Source organism: Cydia fagiglandana, chromosome 6 (assembly GCF_963556715.1).
Source record: "Cydia fagiglandana chromosome 6, ilCydFagi1.1, whole genome shotgun sequence".
Classification (NCBI taxonomy): domain Eukaryota; kingdom Metazoa; phylum Arthropoda; class Insecta; order Lepidoptera; family Tortricidae; genus Cydia; species Cydia fagiglandana.
Genome location: NC_085937.1, coordinates 18,730,307 through 18,752,299, shown reverse-complemented (window position 1 = coordinate 18,752,299; position 21,993 = coordinate 18,730,307). Strand labels below are relative to the sequence as shown.

The 21,993-nt window shown below is 35.6% G+C and overlaps 1 protein-coding gene across 1 annotated transcript in view; it reads right to left on the bottom strand.

Moving 5' to 3' along the window:
- Nucleotides 1–21,993, bottom strand: part of LOC134665450 (protein outspread) — a 417,047-nt gene that overhangs the window by 237,363 nt on the left and 157,691 nt on the right. The window contains exon 2 of the mRNA XM_063522424.1: nt 17,702–17,782. Within this exon, the coding sequence (XP_063378494.1) occupies nt 17,702–17,782 (81 nt within the window). The remainder of the gene's footprint in view (nt 1–17,701; nt 17,783–21,993) is intronic.

Sequence of the window (21,993 nt, the reverse complement as noted above, 5' to 3'; positions counted from 1 at the left end):
GATGGAATTATTGGAATTGGGGAGTTTTTGCCGTGGACCTGTTTGGATTGACCAGCTGAATAATAAGTAGGCATAAGTTTGTAGAATTCAGAATATTGCTACATATAGTTCGTTTCTCAAGGAACGTTCTGACCAGTAATTTGTGACCCGTTGTCGGCCTTTAAGATGGGAGTCTCTTTTCGGAAGATCGTCCGGTCCGGAAATCCGGCGGACGACAGTTCATTCCACAGTTTAGCTGTGCGAGACAGGAACTCTCTGGAGAAACGCACAATTGAGGATTACCAACCATGTAAGTCTGGGGTCTCCATACCTTTTTTCCTGAGGGCCATATTGCGCCTCAGAAACCACCATCCGCCGTCGGTTTTTGCGCCAGGGGAGGGTGTCTGGTTGGGGGTCATCCATTAATTACGTCACACCAATTTCTAGGTTTTTTGGCCCCTCCCCCCCCATTGTCACACTTGGTCACATTTGGCAAACCCCTCCCCCCTAGTGTGACGTCACATTATTTCTACGAAATCGCCAAATCGAATTAAGTAAGTACCTAAGTATTATTAATATTTTATCAAAATATTTTTGACGATATAAATATTAGTAATTTTATAACCCAAAACTGCTTAGGAAAGAAAATTAAACGATTAAAAACTATTTTCGTTTTAAAAACTTGTTATTTAAATGTACAGCGAACTAAATAATTTAAATAAATTTTCGGTTACTGATGAAGTTAAAGTGACGTCACAAAGTTTGTGTCTCCCCCCCTCCCCCATGTCACAATATGTCACATTTTCTTGACCCCCTCCCTCCCCCTAAACGTGTGACGTAATTAATGGATGACCCCTTGCTGCTATTAGGAACAGTTCCACTCTCAATGAATGCTGAACCCCTGGAGCCTGGCTCGGCGGGCCGAACACTGGGCACTTTGGGTGTCAGCGGGCCGGATTGAAACGCGTCGCGGGCCGGATTTGACCCGGGAGACCCCTGATCTAAGTGGTTAAGATGAGAATGTAAAGTAAGATGTAAGTACATATGTTAAGATGTTAGGTAAGCACCTAATACGAGCCCCGATGCAAATGATTTCGTCTAGTTCCGCGCAACAATTTTGTTTATTTTAATAAATTTCCAACATGAACATATAATGACCCAGTAATGGGAACCATAATAGCAATGTTTAATGTAGTTTATTTTGATCGTATAATAAAATTGCATGAGACTTTTATTGCTGAAAAAAAGGAGTTTTCAAAAACGTTGTCCAAATCATATTGTCCTCTCTTACAGCACTGCTGCATGCATGGGCTCAAAACAAAATTTTCTGTACATTGGCAGAGCCCTATTGCTTTCCCTGGTAATAGCCCTTTTCACATATGTTGTAATCCTACCCGTCGAAAAAAAAATAAAAAATCATTATTTTTTTCTTTCATTAAAACGGTATTTCTTGTATTTGGATTTAGTTATTGCAGAGTATTACCATATAAAATTAAATTACATTAGTATAAGCATTAAATATTAGTAATTTTTAAACAAAAACATTATTTTTGAACAAACGCGAGAACCTCAAAAAATGGGGTCACCTGACGAAAACATATGCATCGGGGCTCGTATAAGTAGGGAAGGGTCTGTTATGGAGCATTAGTATTCTTATTTATTCTATTATCGTAGCAACAGTCGTTTAATCAACCCTGCCACTACGTAACACGTATGTTGTCAATCCGCTCACGCAACAACTTTCTACAGGAAACCAACCATCTTAATTACTAATTTACTAGATATAATTAGTAATTACTAGCCTCCGTGTATAATTAGGAACGGCTAAGGCTATCACGTAGCGGTGATACGGACGCTGTAAAATGATCGTAAAAGGGAAGGTCTAAAGCTATTAACACGCTTTAAAGGTTACTTTCCATTTATTACCACTATGAAATCCATACTAATGTTTTAAATGCGAAAATAACTCTGGGCCCGATTCGAAGACACGAAGAAAAAGTTTTGACAGTGACATATCCGATTCATATCTAAAGCATATTTTAGATGTATCTTAAAGTTCGAATCAGGCCGTAAGTCTGTTACCTCTTCACAATTCTTGTATATTTATTTATTTATATATTTCGGGGATCTCGAAAACTGCTCTAACGATTTCGATTAAATTTGCTATATTATATGTGGATTTTAGGAGGAATCGATCTAGCTAGGTCTTATCTCTGGGAAAACTCGCATTTTTGAGTTTTTATATGTTTTTCCAGCAAAGCGCGGTCCCCCAGATATTCGTTAAATTAAACGAAGGTACTAGGTTATTGATAAGTGGTATTGTATACGAAAATACTATAAAATATTCCTATGTGTGGTTTACCGTCATTGGCACTAAAAGTTTGAACCCTCATCATCATAATTATTCTTTTTTTGACATTAAGGGTAACATTCCATTTCCAACGACAGCTGCACTACTGTCAATTTTACTATGGAAATTGAAAATGACAGCGACGCGTTCAGTACCGGTAGTGCCGCTGCGGATAGAAATGGAATGTTACCATAAGAGTGACATTCCATTTCCAACTGCAGCTGCAACACTGTTCATTTTACTATGGAAATTGACAGTGACAGCGACGCGTTTCCATAGTAAAATGAACAGTATTGCAGCTGCAGTTGGAAATGGAATGTCACTTTAAGTCTTATTTTTTAAATTTGTTGGCTGTACATAAAACGGAGGTTCATATTTATAATAAGGAAGTGTGCTTACGTGCATAAACTGCATAAGCTATAAAATTATCTAGATATCGCTTAGGTATTTTATTTAAGTAGCTATTTTATTTTATTTATAGCATTTATAGTTGAATAATAAATATTTAATTTAATAAACTTTGCGTTTATATCCATTTAATTCTTGCAAAAAGAAGTTGGTATGAAAATGGTTTAGTATGGGTTGAATTGTATTAGCCGGGATAATTAATGTGGGTTTATTAAATTACGAGTAGATATCGCTACTTTAGCTCAGTAGCTAGTTCCACTTTTGTAAAAGTTTCTCTGATATTAATTTTATAGTATGGTGTATTTTTCTGTAAGAATCGAATGATTCTTTAAACCTTTCATAACTATGTGTGCGGTAGTCCTCTGGGTTCAAACCTCGGTTGTGCAAATCAGGGTTCAAATCTCAGTTATTAATAGAGCACGAAAAAAATCGGTCAGGACATCCTCATACGCAGCCAGAAGTTCAAATAAATAATTATTTCATTCTCGTTACTTTAATCAGTAAAATATCACATTTTACCTAGTCCAAATTCTAGATATAGATATAAAGAAAAAAAGCAAGTACCTATACGCAACAAAACCAGTCAAAACATAATATTCGAATGGGGCCATATAATTGACAAGTGACAATAACATGCCTTTTGAATCCATTTGCTTCAAAACTACACAGAACCGCGTAAATCTAGGCGCGCCAGAGCATTCGCGCATCGCGCTAATGCTGACATTATTTTTACATTAAAGGACAGCATTAAAACAACATCATGTGCACGCGCAGCTTACATCAGCGCGGGTATTTTATACTGGGGACGATAATGACAGAAATGTATGACGAACTCTGCACTTTCGTCTCCAGCCGGCGTATAATGGATAGCTTTATCCATGTGATAAAGTAACTGTCACTTTTTAACAGTGGGATAGAAAGTGACTGACACCGTTTTATCACGCTGTCACGTAGACAAGAACGACCATCATATCCGTTCCGCACAGTGACGACAGCGACGCTTCTTGGCACGATTAAATCAAGCCAAATTGATCTAGCCCTGAATTTGCGCATAGTTCGTCCTTTTGCCCCTATTTGTGTATTCTTTTTCTTCACCTGAACCATTACGGCTATTTAGGGTGAAGGAAGCTTGACCTCACTACCTTGAGTTTTTTGTGCTGTGTTTGGGCTAGCGCCCGACCTACGAGTTTAACCCCTGACTGCCCCCCAAAGGGAGGAAAAAAACCACTTTGGCGGTCCAGCCTGCGCTATACTTCTACCTACTTGTAGCTATTCAGGGCAATGAGTAATAGGGCCGGATTAGTATAATGTCCAGTTTAGTATTATGTTCGTATAAATTAAGAATGAGGAATACCTTTACGAACTATTGTCACCGAGTTGTATAATGAATTGGAATTATGAAATTTTTGGCAATTCTTATGCATAGATACCAACTTATTTCTCACGTTTGAAGCCCCAGTGTCTCCGCTGATTTGCGCTGCGCATGCGACCGGTTAACTCCACATAGTACCATCATTGACAGTGTTCATTGACCAAACATAACCCTTTTTACAAAGGGATAGAGTCTACCAACGATCAATTACATCTTGATGTTAGTACCGGATCCGTGACAGCTTAAATCACATACTTACTTAGCATCGGCGTACCCATTCCGAGCAAGGATAATAAAGATTCTTTTTACGGTAACTACTTATTTCATAGCCTTTAAAATAAAAAGTTGGTAACGTTGAAATTAAGGGAACTACGAGTAGGTACAGGATGTGGCGCCGGCGCGATCGATCCTGACGCTGCATCATCGATCCAATCATTTTTACATTCAGAAATGATAGCGGTCGCGTCAGAAATTATAGCTGATGTAGTTTTTAAAAGCCTTGTAGAACTGGCAATGTGACGTGTTAAATGATTTTAGTTTAGTGTATACTTAATTGTTATGGTTGTATGGTTGTAATTGATATGGTATGGTTTAGGTGTAGATTAGTTTTTAAGTCAGGTACCCACTGAAAATCAGCGTCATGGCTTGCCGTGGCATTATGCTGAGTGGGGATCCTCTTTAGCATCTTAATAGTTTGTGTAAATTGTTTTGTGTGTTATTACCAAGATGTTAAATAAATGTATTTCTTCTTCTTCTTCTTCTTATGTAGATGTGGCAATTCTGGTTCTGCTTTTTTTATTTGTCTACTCATACTGTAATAGTAGATACTTAATATGTAGTAGAAAATTTTACTAGAAACTATGTGGTAGAAAATTGTCGCATCAATAGATTATGAAACTTGTTAATTCCGAAAAATAATGTTATTCATCATATTCGTCGTGTTATTCTTAATACTTAGCCAACGTCTGTTAAATTTTGTCACTTTCTAACAAACTTCAACTGTCAAAATGACAGATAGGGTAAAACTATCACAGGCATTTTAGATCTAAGTTGAAATATATTAATAAATAACGCCCTAAGCGTTTGCCAAGCTATTCCACCACACGGTGTATAAGTACAGTCGCCATCAGATATATCGGAGCGGCCAAGGTGTTCACAATATCTGAACACGCACTCTAACGCCCTGACAATAGAGGAGTGTTCAGATATTTGTGAGCGTCTTAGCTGCTCCGATATATCTGATGGCGACTGTACAAGGTAAATTCCAAATTAGTCACCGAGAGGGAAACCAGCTCCATCAGGCTCTGCGCAAGCGCAAATTGATCACTTTACCAGGAGCCTTGATAACTTAGAAATCGATAATGTAAAATTTCTAGTACCCTTATTATAGACTTTCACCTTATCGGGCCGATTTATGGTCGATAGCTATCGAGGAGTATGAGTATGTTATTTCATGATTGGGAAAGATATTATATAACTATGTACCTACGAGTACTTAAACAGTTTAGACGCTGCAGTAACTAATAATGAAACAAAGTGCATTAGGTTAATTGCGAATTGCAATAAACCGTAATGCTCTCAAAAGTCAAGTTTTGCAAATAGATAACTGGAAATTAGTTAGATTAGACTAGATACTTACTCCTTTTAGTCTAATTATGTCGAAAATGCAAATATCAATGGTCTTCATTCTTTGCTTTAGTTACGCAGCAAATTGCAAGAGATGTAGGTACAGTCGCCATCAGATATATCGGAGCGGCCAAGGTGCTCACAATCATCTGAACACGCCTCTATTGTCAGGGCGTTAGAGCGCGTGTTCAGATATTGTGAACACCTTGGCCGCTCCGATATATAGTCATACTAATTATGGAGCTTTTTTGCCGTAACGCTGCATTTTGAGGTGGAAGCAAGCCACTTTGCACGATAATAGTGGAGACCAAATAAAACTATTTTTTTCGAAGCACCCGTAATTTCGTCCCTTAGGAGCCGAGAAAAAGCGAGGTCTGTTAAAAACAGAAAAAAAAAATCTACAAGTCTCACGGATCGTCCGATTAAGATAAATTTGGTGTCAATCGAAAGACTATATCTTTTCTGGATGTAAAAAAAATATAAAAAAATATATTAAAGAAATATAGTGTTAGTGTAAAATTATTAAAAAAATACCTTTTACGTTTTAATTTTCAAATAGTGTCTTCCACATTGAAAAATGTCTGCAAATAAGTACTTAATAATAAAGTCAAACATATTTCTTATCAGAAACTGAAAACCACATCAAAATCGGTTAAGTAGTTTATAAGATTCATGATCCAGAAATTGGCCTAGTTTTATTGACATGACGATTTATAATTAGTGACTAATTTTAAGTACTGTATTAAGTTCTAACTATGTTGTGCTTTTCTTATTAATATAAAAGACACCTTTATCTATGTATTATATAAACATTTATACATATATCTTCAAATTCATTAAACAAATTTTATTATGAGGCATTGTGTTTAAAAGCAGGGTTAGTACTTTAATCCCTACCGAATATTGGGCAAATCAAAGTTTTAAAGTTAGTAGGTACATTAAAGTACGTATAATAACATATAATTTTATAACAATATAGCTTTTTCAATATAAAGTATATTTATCTGTAAAAAGATCTACATTTTATTCTCTTTTTTATTTCATCCTCTAGTTTAACCAGTTTAGCCAGTGTGAATGAAGCTGAAGATGAATAATCTTTTTATTGTAAATATATAATATCATCAATTCATCATATCAGCCTTTAATCGCCCACTGCTGAGCATAGGCCTCTCTTCGAGTACGCCACTTATCCCGGTCCTGAGCCAATCTCATCCAGAAGTGACCCGCAATCTTCGGAATGACGTGGACGACCACCCAACGAGCCAACGGACGCCAGGCACTTCTTTCGTCTGTAAGCGGCCACAATTCCGTTAACATTTTGGCCCACCTGGCATCACTCTGCCTGGCAACATGTCCCGCCCAGCTCCATTTAGGTTTGGTGATGACGCATCCAACGTCTTGCATCTTGGTGCGGCGTCGGATTTCGACCTGCCTCACTCGGTCTTGAAATTTGATGCCGAGCATGGCGCGCTCCCAGGACACATTGGTTAAAGAGGCGAGTTTTCAGGCATTGTGGAATGTTAACGGGTTTGAGGATGTCCGCTTGTTTATTGAATGCCGCCCAACCCAGCTGGATTTTCCTGGAGATCTCCTTCTGCTGATGTGTTTTGTCAAATGATAGAATATATCCAAGATACACGTATTTCTCGACCACCTCCTATCTTTCGTTCCTAACCGTAATGGTTGGAATCGATTTACTAGAGATGTTCGTCATAACTTTAGTCTTGGACGTAGTCAGCTTAAGATCTATTCAAAGAAGCATGGCTTTCAACCATGCCTTGAAGATCTTCCAGGGACTCGGCAAACAAAAAAGGCGGCAGGTGTGACAAGAAGACCCTTGGATTAGACGTGCGCGCCGCCGCGGCGCGCCGCCGCCGCCGCCGGTAGTTTAAAATTCGCGCCGATACAAAGCCCGCAAGAGTACAAATTTAAAATCAATGGACATAAAGCGCGTGCGACGTGCCTAGCTTTAGCGTTCCGACTGTTCCGTTTCTTTTTAATTCATTGCTTGATTTATTTTAACCCTTAAATCGATAACGTCCACTATAATGGACATCCCAAGAAAAAAAATTCTGCACCAAATATTAAAGCATAGCGTTACTTTCCTCTGGTAGCGTACTAACACTACCAGGAAACTACTACTACTACTAATACTACTTGAATGATATGTTATTTTTAAGTATGAGTAATTGGGTATATGTATAAGAAAATATTGGGAACCAGTGTGAACATAATATTTTTGTCAAAGTCCTACAGAACGCAGAACTTGCAAAGAAGCATCCGAAAGACTGACATTTTACCCATACTTAATTTTTTTTATGACAGTATTAAGCAGCGTTAAAATAAAACGTGTAATAGGTTACTAACTGGTCTGTTTATTACGTGGCAATATGATTTACATAAAAATGTTTTTGTTTATGGGTTAAACAAGTGTAAAAAGTGTAATGTCCAGTATTTTGCCCGTTGTAATCGACAACACGGCACTTTTGCTAAGTCCAATATGTTAGACGTTGCCAAGTATGCGAAGAGTAAAATTATTAAATTTTCTGGTAGTTTATTGGTAAACAAATTAAATAGAGGGATGTTAAGTGTTTCAAAACATTTGAAAAAGTCATTACTTGCCGTATTACGTAATGAACCAAATAGATAAAAAAATATTTTTATGGATTTTTTCCCTGTGTATGTGGTGTGTGTGTGTGTTTGTTTCCTGTTTGTGTGTGGATTTGTTTTCATCAAGAGACATACCCGATTTCATTTGAGAAATTTATTAGGAAAATTTTGATAAAAGTGCATGCATTATTGTAAAAACCATTGCTTGGATGTTACTGCTTTCTAGGATAACCCGCTATTTGATTTAATGTCAAATAAATGACGTCAATGACTGGTGAAATTTTACCACCTACAAGCTACAAAGTTATTCCAAAAATATAAAAATAATAGGTTTTACTTCAATTCATTATATAAGTTGACATTATCAGTAAGTGTATTTCTAATTAGAAAATGCAATTATTCTATATTTATTTAAAAAAAAACATGAGTTGGACTAAAACAACCTTATGCACACAAAGTAGGTAGTCTATACTCGGCAACGTCCAAAATACTGGACGTCTTTTCATTACGCGGCGTATCTTTTTAATTACACCGATCCTGGCAACGTCCAACATGTTTTTTTTCATGATATTTCTACAATAAACCAAAAAAAACGATGTAACACAGTTTTATTGAGATTTTACCCGTGTTGATTTAAGAGTTAATCTTGGTTTCTCATTATACGTATATTGAAAAGTTGAAAATCCCACGCCGCCGGCGTTACGCCGCCGCCGTGGATTTTTTCGTGGCGCGCCGCCGCCCGATTTTTTTCGACCGGCGCGCACGTCTACCTTGGATATTGATACTGATGATAGTTCTGTCCCATGCAAGCGTTTTTATGACGTCGTCTAGCACTGCCGTCAAAAACTTGGTTGAACTGATATCCCCTTTCGATAGATATTGGGTTACTAAGTTTGTAAAGCCAAACTTGTATTGTTGCCGAGGTATATATGTATAGCTCCTAGAGCAGATCCACGTAGCGATTGTCGATTGAGCAGCGATGGAGAGACTCAAACACCGCCCAATGCTCGACACTGTCGAAGGATTTTTCGTAATCTACGAAGGCCATGCACAGGGTCCGGTTGTACTCGTGACTTTTCTCCATTAACTGCTTTACCGCATGTATATGGTCGACTGTAGAGAATCCGCTCCGGACATCAGCCTGCTCGGGAGGTTGGCATTAATCGAGGATACAATTTAGGCGGTTGCATAAAACTTTTACAAAGAGTTTGTACGTATGGGAAAGGAGGCTTGTGGGGCGAAAATTCGGCTTCGATATATCTCCTTTTTTATGTAAGATGGTGACTATGGCCGCTTTCCACATATAAATATATATTATATACATATCCCTAATGTAGATAAATTAAGTACCTTCTAATTTACGTATAATTTACTACGACTTACTCGCCTTTTGGACTATGTAAGACGAAAAATCCCATATAAATAAAAGTAAGCCATCTTCTGAAACTTGTATCTCAAAAACTGCTGAACCGATTTTGATGCGGTTTTCGTTATTTAGTAAGAAATATATTTGACTTTAACCAAAAATACTTATTTTCAGACATTCTTCAAAGTCGAAGACATTATTTGCAAGAATAAAGCGCAAAAGAGAAAAAAATGTTTTTTAATAATTTCACACTAATATTGTTTGAAAAGATTTTGTATTTATTTTTTTTATGTTAAAAAAAGTGATTTTCTTTCAAATGATATAATTTTTTTCAATATTTGTTGTTCCCTGAAACTTGTGGAATTTTTTTCTTTTTCCTAATAGACCTCGCTAAATCTCGGCTCCTAAGGGGTGAATTTTTGGGTGCTTCGGAAAAAATCGCTTACTTTGGTGTCTACTATCACCATGCAAAGCGGCTTGCTTCCACCTTAAAGTGCAGCTTTGTTTTCATAATACGTATGACTAATATCTGATGGCGACTGTACGAATGTCGAACAAGCAAAACGTATTTTCTGTAAAAAAAACTTCTCTTTTCAAATCCAGTACAGTACATGTTGGCGACTGGCTGGCACGCGGCCTCCTTCGAACGTTGAATTGTTTGTGAAGTATTTTAATTTGTGTTTGACAATCAGTCTGCCTGTCACCGTGTTACAAATAACATCCTTGTACTTAATATTGTTTATTAAAATACTTAATTATACGAGTATAACGCGTTTCCATCATCCCATTAGTCATAATATTTATACAGTCCACTTCATTAGCTATCAGTACAATTGTAGCTTTGTAGCAGGAAGCGAGTGAAGATTATCAGAAAACGCTGTTCACAAAACATAGGTATGGTGAAATAATGAAAATAGCTTGAAAAATCCTCATTCATTTAAAAAATTTACCATATCATGGACGACCAGTCGACCAGATTTTTTCGTGTCCATACTTTTACATGAATCATGTGTTGAAGTTATGAACCACAGTTGTAGTAGTTATACTATATGGGTGGTTTTACGATATTTTAACAAAACTTTAGCAAAACTCATGGTATAATAATATACTCCGCCTGGTATTCTCTTCCCGTCTTTTCGTGGTCACGTGACTGACACAAGCCTACGTCATCATGCGACAGCGCTATATGATAATATGCGATAGCGCTGTATATAGCGGCCATGTTATTGTGACGTAGGCTTGTGTCACTTTGGGAAGAGAAGACCATGTTTTATTAGACTATGGCAAAACTCAAAGATGGTTCAAGCTACCGAGTTGCTCAACCAATGGCCGGGAGTGCAAAATGAGCATATTTTAATACCAGTCGTGACTCCGCGCGGCGGTAACTCAGAATTCTGCGATTTGTACTAACTAAAGGTTAAGTTTTTGATTTATTTGAGAGGCGAATTGTTTCTCGGCAACATTATGAACAGGTGTTCAGCATTGTGCATAACGTTGTAAATCAACACTGAAAGAAATGTTAGCATAACAGTGACACTTGTAACAAAATGCCTTGTTACTACTGATAACCTATGATACAAATGCTTAGAGAGCCCATTATACAAGTAAGCTTAAAGAGCCCGTGTAATGTATCAGCTTAAAGAGCCTATGACAAATGCTTAGAGAGCCCATTATACAAGAAGCTTAAAGAGCCCGTGTAATGTATCAGCTTAAAGAGCCTATGATACAAATGCTTAGAGAGCCCATTATACAAGTAAGAAAAAATGGGACTATAGGACAAAATTGGTTTTAGGATGTTGAGCAATATTTATTTATTTATTGCTTACGTTCAGTTATTTTTTCGGCTATGAGTTCTTTAGGCAGTCACTGAGTTCGGCTTAATATTTTTTCCAGTGAACGAATGCAGGTGTTTTTATTTATTTTTTAAGCATGCCGTTGGTATACTAGCTGCTGTTTATGTAACTATATGTATATATACGATTGACGTAAAGCTGTTTAAATTATTGCAAAAACTTGTTAGTCTTGTTACATATAGTCATGCAAAAACAAACAAGAGATGCATATGTCTATTGAAAATAAGGAATGCAAATCGGTTATTTTTTGTATGGAAATAACCGCGGTTTCGGTTAAAAACCAATTATTTCCATACAAAAAATAACCGATTTGCATTCCCTAATTGAAACGTAAAAATATGCAACATTCACGGAACGACCCCAAATTTTCTGTTAAATGTTATGTCGGATATTTTGACAAAACAAAACAAACTAGGCTACGATTTTTACGTAAACTCAGTAACAAGCTTGTTATTGTATAATAACTATTGTCTATTACGAAAACATAAATATCTCTGCATTGAACCGGACAAAAGTCGAAGCATTAAAAAAACAGTAGCGAAACCTGACAGCACGAAATACCGTGTTATCAAATTCAAATTAGCGAGCCTCGACAAGGTTTTCAAATTAAAATATGACGTTTTAATAACCCCGCAGTGTTTCAAATCGAATTCTAAATTACTTTAAAAAAGGGTCTCAAAATTAAGTGGCAACGCCAAGGGCCTAAGATTTAACGAGCAGTCAACAATGATGGATTAAAATTAAAACTTTTTGCACACGTAACCTCTGGTAACAGATTATCGCAACGGAAAAACTCGCCGGCAAGTTGGCAGCATGTTATTTACTACAATTTAAAGCTTGGATTATAATAAAAACAACGTAACAAAGGAAGCCGCTATTAAAATTCACTTAGTCCAGGTGGCCGAGCGATGGAAATAATAGTGATCTAATCGTGGTTTTAAACCAGAAATTGTAAAAAAGTGCTTTATGCTGTTTGGTTACAGGTGGCTGGGTTTCCTTCCGTTGTACAAATTTGGACTACAATGTGTTTTTGTATGTTCTGATAATAAACTACAGTCTTTGTGTTATGGCATCGCTGTGCTACTTCCGTAAGTTATAAAAGAATATTTGAATAACTGAAGGCAGCAGGTTACCACAACCACAAGGCAATATTTAGGACCACAATTCTTTCTTATATTAAAAGGAGAACAAAGAAGACGGGTTAAGAAGAAGTGCTCAACCCGTTTTCTTTAGCTAATTGTTTAATTTTCCCGGCGAGTCCCATCCTATATGAAGACATCATAACACCAGACGTGAAAGCCAAGGTAAATATGTAAGAATCACTTAGTTACACCGCAAATGTCTAGAAAGCTGGAACCTGACAATTACCCGTGAGCATAGGCGTAATGTCGTTATTAAGCTTTGCCTAATTTCACGAGCTGTTAACTTCAGAAATACGACTTTAATGATGGAATGTATTAAGTAAATAGAGTACAATAAACTTGACGCACTCAGACGCTTTCTAGATCTAAAATTAATATTAGTAATTCTGTTTTATAATTCAACAGCATTACGTAGTGCGGCATTGTTTTAAAAATGAAATACATGCAAATGGCTATTATAACAATAACACCTAGCGAGACGGAGTTTCGGTACATTAAAGAACACAATACCACAACACATTCGTACAACCTAAAAAATAATAGGTACACATTCATGGACTTTCTGATATTGCTGAAAATTGTGGTGATTCGGTGTGTTGAAACCATAATGGCTAGACAATGAAATCAATCGGAAAACTAAAAAACTCAGTCATAACTTCATAAGCCCACACGAAAGACTTGCAAACACCCAAAAAGGGCACGCAAACATTGCATCTACATCTCTTTTAGACAAAACATGTCTAAGTCAACTAACATTTAGCAATTTCGTGATCTTGGACAAATCCCTGTAAACTTTACTAAGCGATTACATCGCTAAATGCTAAACATTCATTCGCATTAGAGCGTTATTTATCACAAATTGTTCGGAACGCCCAGAGGCATCTGCATTTGCACAATTGCATTGTTTTGGAATTACGCTTATTTAAATGTCTTGCGTTATCTAATGATCATTGACATCATGATCGTTGTGTTTTGTCTGTAAGTGTTGCGAGTTGCGATGTATTTGGTATCCGTCAAGACAGAAACTAGATACTGACATACCTTATTAATCAAGATCTAAAGTTCTAAACCAGGATTTCCTCATGTAAAGTCAATTCAGATTGGATTATCTCAATACTTCTTCAAGATAGTATGACCTATAAATATGATTTGAATAAAAGCAAACATATTTCAAGGTACACAGATAAAAAACATACGTTGGTTTAAGTATGACTGCATGCTCGTAAGTCATATCACACATAAAAATTAGGAGCGTCTCTCCAATTCAATATAATTCATAATCTCGTATTCTTTTCATTTTTTAGGATAAAAAATGACGCGTAAAAATGCAAATTAATTCACAATTCACGAGCTACTTGGGAATTTGATTGACTGCAACGAAGGAATAAAAGATTTGACATCTGAATTGATAACCACTTGATTAATAATGTCCTGGCATGTTATACAGTGCCAAATTGGACGAAAATTTATTGTATTTCTAAGTATTATACGTCATTTTGTATATTTGGCGCTTCAGTGCGCGGGCGCGTTTTTTTGGGCACTTTTTGGCGCCGATTTGCGCCTTGCTGGGCCTTATCGTAATCTTCAAAATTTAAGTATGAATACGATTTTAGGGTTCTTTCATGGACAGTTTCTGTTGTTGCGCATTACGTACCTTAAAAATTGAAGTTTCCTTTTCAAAATCATATTTATAAAGATCTTAAAGAGCAAATCAGAATCAACCCGTGAAAATTCCAATTACCCATGACGTACATTACTCTTATGACTTAAAAATAAAAAGTCATTATATGTAATCTGAAGATTGATCCTTTAGAGTTTAGACTGTAAAGAAACCGAGATTTAAATACAAATGATTGCTGAATTAAAATGATTACGAGAAAATTATCACAGAACGTTACTAAACGCGACGGTAACGCACGACTACCCTTGCTTTCCGCTTGTTATAATAACGACATCAACGATAAAGTTATTATATAAACATTATTGCACAATGGAAAAGTAGATAAATGATTTAACGCAAAGTGCTGCTTTCTATTGGACATTTTAGATTTATATTAGCGCGTATAAGTATCAACGTGAACAACTAGTCAAATATTTTCAAACCTTTAAAAAAATATTGTATATCGATAATAAAACCTAACAAATGTTTACCTTAAAATTGAAATAAACCTATATCATACATACCTACTTAAAAACGTTATGCTCTTTATTTAATTCTTTTATGGGAACCCGACTGAATGTTTTGTATTTTTTTGTAAACTGTATGCATAATGTTTATCTGTCCGTCTGATGTAATACAACGCAAGAAACGAAAATGCGAGGAATTATCATTATATTTACATCCAGCTCTGCGGGTAGTATCGATATTTTTCAAAACATTTCTGTATTTTTTTGACGTTGAATATTCCTGTTTTTACATTAATTTAAGGTTAAAGAGTAATTGATGCAAAATTCTGTCATTCAAATTTAATTTTGATATTTCTTTAGTTTTAATACAAAATGTATAAAGATATTTTTTTAAAGATAATGTAATATACCTTTTCACCACAGCAGCTCGAACAAGGGTACTTTGCTTCTTAAAAACAGTGAGCAAAATGCGATTTTGCTCACTGAGTAATTTTGTTACTGAGTGAGACAATATGAGTGAGCAAAATCGCATTTTGCTCACTGAGTGAGACAAAATGTCATTCAAGTGACCTTTATAGTCAAATGTAATTTCAACATGCGGGGTCTAATACAAGTTCGATATACTTGGGTTCTAACTATTATCTCTGTCCCTCTAGGTATGTTCTCACTGCTTAGGGTGAAATTTTTTGTGTACTACACGAGATCAAAGTTATTTACATCTCGTGCGCTTTTGAATCCCTTACTACGCTCAATATTCTAAATTAGATTCACTCGCTACGCTCGTGAATCTATTATAGAATCTTTCGCTTGCACGGGACTCAAAATAAGCACTCGAAGAAATATCAAACTTTGATCTCTTGTTGTACAAATAACTATTTTATGAATAGAGGTGCTGTGTTAGATACATATGCAGTCCAGACACAGTAAGCATGACATTAAATATTGTATTTATCATTCCTTCATTTCATTACCATTTTATGACACCTATCACCTATATTACATATCATTACTTCTAAGATATACATATTAGTATTACAAATAAGAAATCAGAGACACAGTAAACTCATCAAAATTGTGTCACCTTCAGTTATGGATTGAGCACCTTCGGCCTCCGATAACTTTCATCATCAATAACCATCACAAATTAATCATTTCCCTGCAAATTTATCATCAGGGGCCATTTTACAAAAAATATAACATAATATATAGGTAATATGTTTTTCAATAACCCGTCAACAGATTAATATTAATTACATTGACACATTGCCGCATGCCATTCCGCGTAATTTAACAGTTTGACAGTAATTGTCCTCGACGTCACGTAATAAGCTGTCAAAATTTGATAAAAATCTAAATACAGGGTGTCGTGTAGTGATCGGCAAATAATGGTATTTGCTAATCATTGTATGCCGTATGTATAACATTATGACATAAAATTTGATATACATACAGGGTGTCCCAGAATTCGACGTCAAGCCGTAAACGGATGATAGACCAAGTCATAACAGTTATCATAAAAATACAAAAAAAAATCCTACTCATGTTCTTTAAAAATTATGGTCACTTTAAAAATTCTCTAAAAAATCCACACCCTGTAATTATTCAAGATTACACAATAATAAAAAAATTAGAATAAATTATGGAATTTGTAGTAACAAGAGTTAAAGAACCATTACAGGTTGTGGATTTTTTAGTGAATTTTTAAAGTGACCATAATTTTTAAAGAACATGAGTTGGATTTTTTTTTTGTATTTTTATGATAACTGTTATGACTTGGTCTATCATCCGTTTACGGCTTGACGTCGATTTCTGGGACACCCTGTATATAATATATAATGTTTAACTTTATTTCATTTTCGTAATAAAGGTGAAATTTTGTGTAGTTTATAAGGCATTATTTTTATGCATTTGAGCATGTTCTATGTGAAGATACATAGTTTGGCTTGGTCAGGGACTGTCTTATTTCAAATAGAGAAAATCATAATGTCTTTGTTTTACGCTAGTATAGCTACCCAAAGAAAAGGACGAGTATAGTTTGCTTTCTTATTAATTACTGACAAATCAGCTTTGACAGTCTATAGAATATTTTTTACAGAACAAATCATAAGCTTCGAAAGGATTTTATCATAACAGATCATATTTAAAAAAAGATAAAAAGTGAACATTAAAATCCATACCAAATGTGTCCTTGAATTGTTGGTCATCCTATATAACAGGTAACCAATCGATAAATAATCGATCCTTTATTGATAGCTGCGATATGCGCCCGCGCATGTAGCCTTTATGGGCCCATAAATATGAAGGTTCCGCGAAAAAACGATTAGGGTCTAATGCGTCTGGGGTTTTTTCAAAAAAACAACCTTCAAATTGCATTTTATTCGACGCCTTGAAATCTGAGATGGGGATACAATGTTTTTGGAGCAACAAAAGGATTTTTGTTGAAAAATTGAACGTGATAAAGTTTAGAATTCCTTTAATGTCCGGCTCGAAGGACCGAATTTATTATTCAAAATATGGCGTCACTTTATCAGGATTCTCCCGTCTAAAAACTCTAAGCTGTTATATTTATAATGTAGGTATTTATTTTAAAACCTGTTTGATTATGCTCAAATATTCAACCTGTTGCAATATAAATAATGTGCGTTAAGCATGTAGAAATTTGAATATTGATGTAAACTATACCTATTTATTTACTGTACATATTCGATAGATGTCAATATATGTGCTAATACTTAAACAGTTATAATAACACGCTTTATGCTGCAGATGATAATAACGAAGATGGAGATGATAATAATAAGGATGGCAATGGTAACGATGAAAATGATGATAATAATCAAAATGTAATTTATAACATTAAATACATACCTTTGTTCTGTAGAGCGGATTGGAGAAGTCCCAGCCCGGCGCCACGAAAAGATATCCGCATTTTGATATCTTACGACTGGCCTGTGAACAAAACAAACAAACTTATAACACATGTAATACAGATATTAATAAGCTGACTGATATAAACACACAAAATGACAATCCTAACCAGCATAGGTTTACGAATAGTAAATTTTTAAGTATTAAAGGACATCTTTACACGAATTTACTAAGCCCCACAGTAAGATCAAAGTTTGTGTTGTGGGTAACGTACAGACAACGTTATATATACTTATTATACAAAGAAAACTCCCACGACTTAGGAACAAATATCTGTTCTAAACCTTACCGGGATTCGAACCCAGGACTATCGGCTTCATAGGCGCCATACCGGTCGTCAAATATACATTAAAAATTGCATTTATGCAGTTACTTAAATTAAAATCACAGACCAACCCCTATGATTAAAATAAAGAGATTAGCGTAAAGAACCACAAGTATTTGTACAAAGATAGCCAGTTTCTCCGAAATAGAAAAATTCTAAGTAAAAATAAACATAGCACTGAACATAGATGTCTCTCACCAACTCGTAACTACAGACAGGACTAGTGATAGTCCCAATTAACTAAGTTACCCTAACAGATAAACGTCTGTTACCATTTAATGACAGACTCAAACGCCATTCCCCGGACATAAATTAGTCTCAGACAGGCGTAAACTCAGAGGATCGCCAGCTAATTTACGATTATCCCTTACTCTCCGGTGCGGACGAAAAGAGATAGCGATTTTATTACTCGTTAATCGTTCTAAATCCATCGTACATTTATTAGCACTTGTGGACTTGGACGTTTAATTCGATTTAGTAGCAGACATAAAATTTAGGTTTAACATAGGAATTAGTTGGTAGGAAATTGGTAGTAATAAAAGATTTAAAACACCAATAATCAAGTCTGAAGGATGAGGGAGTACTGATTCGTATCGGTGAAAGGTGAAAACTGCAAAATAAGTCGTATCCTAACGACCAGTTACAATACAGCCGGCAATATTTAACGGCAAACCCAGACATATCAAATTGTAATAGATTTGTAGCAATTTTATATATGACCCCACGTTCTTCTTGGTTTTCTATAGCCATTTCAAATTGCAACATAATAGTTAAGAAAATGAAAGAGAAGAATTGATACCTAGAGATTATAATTATCTAAACTTACAGATACAAATATTGTAATGTATTATGGTCGTGTTATCGTGATTGGTCATTTTTTGTTAAAGTTGGATATCAGATTAAAGACAAAAAACAATAACTTGAAACGTTTAATCGGTGTCACGACCTTAAACGTCAAATATTCTTATTATATGTGACATTGCATGATTAAGACAAAACGCCAGACAACAAAAAACAGCCATAATATCGATTTAGCAAAAAATAGATCCAAATTAATATAAAAAAAGTGTTACCAGTTTATAACTTACACCGCTCAGCTACATAGTGTTGCCAGACCAATAATATAATTTATGTCAACAGCCAACATCGGTAAACCAACATTATTATGACTTATAGCTTTATCAACCCACCCTTTCATATTTATGGCATTCCAAATTAGGCCTACTACCACAGTAGCTTAGCTTGATTACAAAAAAACTAACGATTCATTGACCACATAAATATAGCATTGAATGGACGCCTTATATGATGTATGGGTTTCGATAAATATAAACTGTATTATAACAAAGGTGTTAGCGCGATACATATTAGTCCAAGAATTTATGCTGATCAGATATATTTTGGATTGTCACAATATGTAGATAAGGAAAAATCCTTATCTACATATTGCCGACATTCACTATCTACATATTATCTACATATTAGATATTTTTATTATTTTTTTATATTATACTACATCTATTTAGTGACCTTTAGCCTTTAGGTATTGAATTTGAAAATGAGTGTTTCTTTTCGCCGTTAGACGTACGATTTGGCGAACCTAATACATATAAGCTTCAAATATACCATATTTTTTTGGAAAAAAAGCTATCATTATTTGGGTTAAATATGACGTTTCTTATGATACGAATATCTCGGAGATTTTTGATTTATCAGTATCACATTGTGATTATTCTAACATAAATGTATTTATTAGTCAAGTACCTTATTATTTTTCTTGTGATGTTAACTAACATCGATTAATCTGATAAAGCTCGGATATTACGAGTACTTACCCTTTTTTAACCTTTTAGTTTAAAATGTATTTAATCATAAAAGTTTTCTGTGGACAGAGTATCAAAAGAAAGGGAAATTACAAGAAAAATCAAAAGAATGAGGTAGGTTTCATGTAAGGTGCCGTGACCAGGATATTTTCATTGACCCTTTAAATATCGATTCGCAAATCAACACTTTGCTCGATTAATCGGAATCGTTTCCCAACAGGGAGGCGTGGGAACTGGGCGACTTGCACTTTCGTCGATCCCCGATAGCGGCGCGCGCGGAGATTTATCATGCGCGCGCAGGACCAAGGTGAAAGTTTATACTATGCCATGCTAACTTTTAACTATATATATATGTAATGTGTACCATGTGCATCTGAGAAATTGCTTAAGTGCATCTATAGGTAATGATATAAATTTGCTTAGCTCTAATTAAGCTTGATACTGACAAAAAATGAGCAGGAATGATTTTTATGCACGTTAACTGACACTGAGTATTTTAGGAAGACATATTTATATTAATTATACAACTGTATACCTACAGGTGACGTATTTGAAGGCATAATGTTAATCGATTTTATCAACAACGACATGAACAGCAACAACAGATTTCACTAGTAAAAGGGACCTTTACAATATTTTGATAACAACAAAGATAAATATGAAAACGAAAGTCAATGCAGGAGTCGAATCAAAACTCAAATAAATTCAATGCTCAACAAAGGACCCGAACAATAGACGAAAACCAACGGAACGACACTTTCTATCAGCGACAATGAGATATGAAAAAAGCGATCCGTGTCGATGGAATCACGACTCGATAAAAGCAGTCTAAAAATACGCACTATCGTCCCCATCTAAAGCAATTGTTGAAAGAATGGGTCAAAACTGATAAAATCCAGCCAAGTCAATCGAATTCGCTGTATCTTTTTCTAAAAATCAGCGTTAACCGAGAAATGGCACAGCGGAAAGCGTCAAAGCCACAAAAAAGCTCAATCAAGAAAATAGGATTCCAGAGCGTCCATGGAAAAATAAACGGACCAAATTCAGTGCAAACAACAATGCAGTGAATGAAGTCACAGGCGGCCGACAAGTGCCGAAACACCGGGAGGCCCGCTACCGGCACAATTATCGAATCTAGACCACTCTCACTGCGGCAAAAAGAACGAGACGCAAAGAAAGCACCATCAGGTGCGCCCCCATTTCACTTTCCAATGACTTATCTTTGACACCGCCGCGATGCAAAAAGAACTCTAAGCTTGAAAGGGTAAGGTCCAAAGCGAGTCGATGGACGCTCGCTTCAAGTCAGTAAGCATTTCATTATCAAGATTTACGAGAAAACCCTTTAAAACTCGTTAATTGTGCACGGACATTTCACTTTCTAATGATTTTTGTAAAAAAGTGCCGCTACGAACATTTGGTTTACAGTTCAGAGACAATAGTTTCTTGTGCGCGTGCGGTTGACAATAAACAAAGCGATTAGGAAGCTTCTTTTGTGGTTTTACGGAGACAGGTTCGATTAGCTTTTTGCTTTACACCAAGATGTTACTTGGATTAACTGTACACTGCAACCTGCGTGCATTAGGAATGTTTAAGTTTTAACGTACTTATTTGAAAATATTACATAAATCCTAGCTGAAAGCAATCGAATATCAACGCAAGTGTTATATTATGTCATACCTTTTTTCCGTCAAATACTTAAGCAATTTAGGCAAATAGATTTATTAAAGTAATAAAATAAAACACTTCCGCAAATCCGCACTTTCGCATTTTGTTATCACGACCCCATAAATTTGCTGAACAGCTACAATTTGGACATTTAAAGTGCAAATTTGCTAGGGTCCAAGCGAAAACATATTATATATATAATGTAAATCAAAGACAAATTGGACCTTTGATAACTTATCTCGTTTATATATCGTCTTTTATATTATCATTTATTTTTCAATTGTCTCGTTAAACGGGTTTACAATCTTTCTTTCTCCAACTCGCTAAGTATCACTGGTATCAAGCGCTCGATCACTATCGCGTAGATCACTCATCATGCGCTCGCGCGCTCGTAATGATAGCCCATTTAGCGGAATCTG